At 45.7% G+C, this 6,000-nt stretch overlaps 1 protein-coding gene across 3 annotated transcripts in view; it reads left to right on the top strand.

Moving 5' to 3' along the window:
• The window catches only part of sec31b (SEC31 homolog B, COPII coat complex component), a 109,383-nt gene that overhangs the window by 51,595 nt on the left and 51,788 nt on the right, over nucleotides 1–6,000 (top strand). For all 3 annotated transcript variants that reach the window (XM_038782697.1, XM_038782698.1, XM_038782696.1), the window contains 3 exons: nucleotides 1,530–1,682; nucleotides 3,601–3,831; nucleotides 5,847–5,921. In XM_038782697.1, the coding sequence (XP_038638625.1) occupies nucleotides 1,530–1,682; nucleotides 3,601–3,831; nucleotides 5,847–5,921 (459 nt within the window). The remainder of the gene's footprint in view (nucleotides 1–1,529; nucleotides 1,683–3,600; nucleotides 3,832–5,846; nucleotides 5,922–6,000) is intronic.

The following is a 6,000-nucleotide window of genomic DNA, read 5'->3' as shown; positions in this document are numbered from 1 at the left end:
GGGCGTTTAGCTTTTATCGAACAACTAAAACCTGAATTTTCTAAGATGTACCCTCTTTAAATAAAGTAGTGGGCCATGTTTTGATTTGATTTATTATTGTCACGTGTATTAATATACAGTGAAAAGTATTGTTTCTTGCATGCTGTACAGACAATGCATACCGTTCATAGGGAAGGAAGGAGAGACTGCAGAATATAATGTTACAGTTATAACAAGGTGTAGAGAAAAGACCAACTTAATACGAGGTAGGTCCATTCAAAAGTCTGATGGCAGTAGGGAAGAAGCTGTTCTTGAGTCGGTTGGTACGTGACCTCAAACTTTGGTATCTTTTTCCTGACGGAAGAAGATGGAAGAGAGTATGTCCGGGGTGCGTTATGCTGGAATTGTAGACAGTCAATGGATGGGAGGCTGGTCTGAGCTACATTCACAACCTTTTTTAGTTTCCTGTGGTCTTGGGCAGAGCAGGATCCATACCAAGTGTGATCTTTTAGGAGAGTGGGAATGTCTTATTCCGCATTGCTGTTGCATTTCCTGTAAGTTTTTGTTGAATTGTATTATCACCCTGCCCATTCTCCATTTTGAGCTCCTCACATGCCTCATGCTAAAGTATAGCAGTCGCCCGCTGTGAAGAAGGAAACTGTTTCCTCGTGGACATCTCCTTTTATGCTGCCCCAGTGATCTACTGAGGGGGAGTATGGTCTTATGACATTTATTGCTGCAGTTGCTCTGCTCCCAAGTTATCGCCTCTCTTCGTATGTACGCCTTTCCCCTCCAAAGGTTGATTTGAAGTATGAAGTTGAATGTGGCAAGGGAACCATGAGGTACTTTGAGGGCTTTCCTGTAACTCATTCATGCTCCCAGGTCACTGAGATTCGCTGACAAGTTCCCTGCACTATTTCACCCCCCAGCCCCTCTTCAAAAGTATCATGATGCCAGAGGCAGCACAGTGGTTAGCACTGCTGCCTCACGCCGCCGAGGACCCGGGTTCGATCCCGGCCCCAGGTCACTGTACGTGTGGAGACTCGGACTGTTTACATTAGAATGACGGAGGTTGAGGGGCGGCCTGATAGAGGTCTACAAGATGGGACATGGATAGAATGGATGGGCAGGCACTCTTTCCCAGGTTGGAGCCGACAGTCACCGGGGGGGGGCATAGGTTTATGGTCCGTGGGGCAAAGCTTAGAGGAGATGTGCGAAGCAGGTCTTTTTACATAGAGCGTGGTGCGTGCCTGGAACGCGTTGCCAGGGGAGGTTCTGGAAGCAGGTACATTAACGCCGTTCAAAGGCATCTTGACAAATACATGGATAGGATGGATATAGAGGGGCATAGCACAAGGAACTGCTGAGGGTTTTGGCCAAAGTTGGTGTCATGACTGGTACAGGCTTGGAGGGCCGAAGGGCCTGTTCCTGTGCTGTTTTGTTCTTTGAAGCATTTGATTTTCACTACCTCATTCAAAGTGGAAGTGTTGTGTTGTTCAATCCACTAGAGTACTCTAAAGTGCCTTCTGTGATCTTGTTTTTGGATTTAGATTTCTTCCTCATTCAACAATTTGGACCCATTCGGCACTGGACAGACGCTCCCTCTTCTCGATATCTCACAGAAAACAGGTCATCCCACCGTGGTGCTTCCTTTGAAAAAACCCCCCAAATGGATTCGCCGGCCTGTGGGCGCATCGTTCGCTGTGAGTTGTGCCTCATTGTGTGGAGGGTTTGATTGTTGAAACACCATCCCCAATCTTCTCTGGTATCTAAAAGCATGCCTGTACTTTGATACAACAAGTCGTCTAACGGTGGAGTTGTCATGTGCTGTACCTGAAACAGAAATGCCATACCTATGGAGGTATGGTAAATTACAACGTCCACCAAAGTCTGCAATGTTAATATTCAACGCCTGGGTGAAAAATCTGTTGCTTGCTTCCTTATGCCTGTCGTTCCTCTCTTCAACCCCCCCCCCCCCCCCTCCCAAACCACCATCCCCCCCCCCCCCCCCCCCCCCCCCCCCACCACCACCATCCCCACGGAACTCCGAACAGTTAGTTATCCCATCAGGTATTTACTACACACACCTTGATGTGCCCATTCAGTGTCTATATGATTTACCAGGTCCAAAGGAAATCAGCCACAAAGCTGTTGTCCAGAAAATGTCAGAGATGGTGGTGTAGTGGGATTGTCACGGGACTAGAAATCCAGGCACCCAGGGTAATGCTCCAGGGTCCCAGGTTCGAATCCCATCATGGCAGATAGTGAAATTTGAATTCAATAAACATCTGTAACTAAATTCATTGTCGTAAAACCCATCTCGTTCACTCACGTACATCAGGGAAGGAAATCATCCTTACCCGGTCCAGACCCAGACAGTGATGTGGTTGATTCATACCTGCACCCTGCTGAAATGGCACCCTGCAAGCCACTCAGTTCAAGAGCAATTAGGGATGGGCCCAGCCAGTGACGCCCACGTCCCAAGAACGAATAAATAAAAGACAGACTTCTTCCACTCCTATATTCAAAGAGTGTCTGAAGCTCGGACACAAGATGAAGAAATCACTTAGTTTATGGATGGATCTGTTTTTAATCACTGTAATAATTTCCTGCTTTGGAAGTCTGCTGAGAACTTTGTTAGTTTACCCTGAAATAAATTCATTCCAAATTTGCAAATGTTTGTGGGATGGAGATCAGTAAGCCAGCAGCTTACCAGCCCTTACTAGCCACATCCAGCATGGAGCCAGCTTTTGTTGGCAAAGCATGTGTGACGGTCATTGTGGTAGGGACCGGCCCTGAGCGAAAGTGGATCGGTTCAGGAAAGTCGGAGACTTTTGCATCATTGTGGACACCTTGACCCCATTAAGAGCTGGCCTTTTATTTTCGGAAAGTTAAACCCAGAGCCAAGGTGTTTGTTTCCTTTTACAAAAGCAGTGAGGGATTGGCTCCAGGTGAGATTTATCAATGCATGATTCTAGGAACAGTTTCCCAGAGTTTTCTCCTTGCACAAAGCCGGGTTCTTTTGAGCTTCGCGTATCTGAGCTCTTATCCAAGACGTCCGCAGAGTATAAGATGTCATGAGAGATGTTGTGTGTGAAGTTGGGGAGAAGCAGCAATGTTGGTCGAGGCACTGAAAGCATTTAAACAGTAAAAGTTAGGTTCCCCCGTGCTTGCCAAGATTCTCAGTGCATGTTTTAATGCTTTCCATGAGTCCCGAGGCGGATATTCTAGTCGTGTCTTAATGAGAACAAACAATTTCCAGAGCACAGAGATGTCTTCATAAACTTAGAGAATATAATTCCTGTATAATGGTCCTGGTAGAAAGTTAGTAAGATTGGTGTAGCAAAGTGAAAATGCTGTGTAGCTGCACCAGTTATTTTTATTCCTTAAAAGGTAAAATCTCTTACTGAAGTAACGTTTATAGTTTGGAGCATACGCATGGTCATAGGTATGTGGAGACTAGCGATTGAATCGGCTGGCTATACCAAATTTCTTTTAACACAGTTGAAAACACTTCAGGGAGACTGGTTGAGCAAAGAATGTGTGCCTTTTACAATACGCAAAGAAGTCAAGATTGTCTTTCAGTCCTTGTCTTTTACTCCCGTGTCTTCAATGTTGCAGTTTGGAGGGAAGCTGATCACGTTTTGCAACTCGAAAGCTGCTCCACCACAGATACAGCAGCCTGCTTCACGTCAGGTGTTTGTCAGTGTGGTTACCACGGAAACAGAGTTTTTGTGCCGTTCCAGCGAGCTGCAGACAGCTCTCCAGTCCGAGGCATTTGTCCAATACTGTCAATCCAAGATTAACACCGCACCCACCGACTTTGAAAAGAACATCTGGAACTTCTTGAAGGTGCGTATTACTTTGACAGCTTGCTAAATGCGAGATAAAAGCAAAACAATCCGGATGCTGGAAGTGTGAAATAAAAGCAGAAAATGTCGGAGCAGGTCTGGCAGCATCTGTGGAGAGAGAAGCAGCAGAGTTAATATTCCCAAATCCAAATGACACTCGCACTCACTCACACATTCTCACTCGCTCACTCTCTGCCTCTCCCTCTCTCTCCTCTCCTCTCACACACTGGGCAGCACAGTGGTTAGCACTGTTGCTTCAGAGCGCCAGGGTCCCAGGTTCGATTCCCGCTTGGGTCAGTGTCGGTGTGGAGTCTGCATGCTCTCCCCGTGTCTGCTTGGGTTCCCTCCGGGTGCTCCAGTTTCCTCCCAACGTCCAAAGATGTGCAGGTTAGGTGGATTGACCATGATAAATTGCCCCTTGATGTCTAGAAAAGGTTAGGTGGGGTTACCGGGTTAACGGGATGGGATGGAGGTGTGGGGCTTAAGTAGGGTGCTCTCTCCAAGAGCCGGTGCAGACTCGATGGGCTGAATGGCCTCATTCTGCACTGTAGATTCTATGATTCTCACACTCTCGCTCTCTCTTTCTCTGACTCTTTTTCTCACACTCTCACTCTCTCTCACACACTCACTCTTTCTCACTCTCATTCTCTCTCTCTCACTCACTCACATGCTCACATTCACTCTCTCTTACACTCACTCTTTATTCCCCCCACCCCCACATGGCCACCTTGTCCCTTGTTCAGCTTCATTCTCCTATTAACATCATCTGCTATGCTACCATTAACACCCCCTTTTGTTTTATGTTCATGACACCTTGGTCAATCTTTCCTTTGCTCCGATCTATCCCTGTCCTTGTATTCTGCCCCACCAGGAAGGGAACATTCCTGCCTGCTGATTGTCGCAGCGTCTGCTTGGTTTCGGTCAATGTTGTCTACCTCGTATGCTGCAGGATTCCCGCCTGGGAATTCTCCTGCACAGCCTAGGAGCACTATGGCCATTCCATCGGTTCTCCTATGTTATGGATGCCTGGTCAGCTCTCAACAGTGGCTAAGAGACTGGGCCAGATGCCATAATATTTTAAAGTTTAAATGTGGTGTGGAAAGATCGATTTGTTCCAGGAGTGATAATATAGGAAGTACGGCTTGGTTATTTTATAAACAAACTTTATTAAAACAAAAGAAAACAATACTTAAACTTTTACTTCAAGCTCAAACACTAACCGATTACATGCAGTTTCTTAACCTTAACACACTAGTTCCCATTAATCAACACTACGTGAACATGCAGCTCTCCTTCCACTTAGACCGGAAAATGCACTACTTGCATTCACAAAGCAATTTTTCTTCTATTATGGACGTTTGTTCAGATTTATTTTCCATAGCCTTCTGCCTTTAACTGTTCAGAACACCATTTTTTCTCTCTCTCCCTTAAGCTCTGCCTAACCCCTCACAGAGGTTCTTTTGGGTTTCCAAACTTGAACCTATTATGGTTTCTTGGTTGTTTGCCCACTCCCATTTATTGAAAAGAACAGTTATGCCACTTATATGCAACTAACCTTCCATTGACAAATGGGTCACCTGACTGATGGGATAATGGCTGGTCAAACAAGGTTGTTCAGAATGACAATGGATCTTGAATGGATCATCCTGGCTGAACCGGGGCATCCTGTGAATCCCCACTAGCAAGGTTAAGTCTGAAGGGGTCAAGGTAACTCCGGCTCTAGACGTATCCCTGTGAGTCTGCTACTAGCAGTCTTTTCCCTAAATCTGTTTCATCCCTAAATTGCCTGCTACATCTTGGGCCCCGTTTCTGGACCACGTTCCTAATATCTCCCTATCCTAACACCTAAAATCAGATAACTTGACACAGACCGAAGATCTCCTTAAATCTGTGTGGCGCAGTACCAATTTGGCGGTGCATTTATTGTTTAGGAAAGCGCTCTAATTAAATGTCAAATACGATGATAAGGATTGAACAGTTTTGTGCTAAAACAGATTATTGTTTCCCTTCCTCTAGGTAAACTTTGAACAAGATCCTCGAACAAAATACTTGAATCTGCTTGGCTACAGTAAGGAAGGATTGGATAAAAAGGTAAACACTTACAATGGCTTCGGGAATTCGAAGTGTAAAAGATATTCACTGAGCACCGAAGTTGTCTGGCGAGGTTTGA

This window comes from Scyliorhinus canicula, chromosome 22 (genome assembly GCF_902713615.1).
Source record: "Scyliorhinus canicula chromosome 22, sScyCan1.1, whole genome shotgun sequence".
Taxonomy (NCBI): domain Eukaryota; kingdom Metazoa; phylum Chordata; class Chondrichthyes; order Carcharhiniformes; family Scyliorhinidae; genus Scyliorhinus; species Scyliorhinus canicula.
The sequence above is the reverse complement of the archived record's forward strand: the minus strand, read 5'-3'. Positions and strand labels throughout refer to the sequence as shown.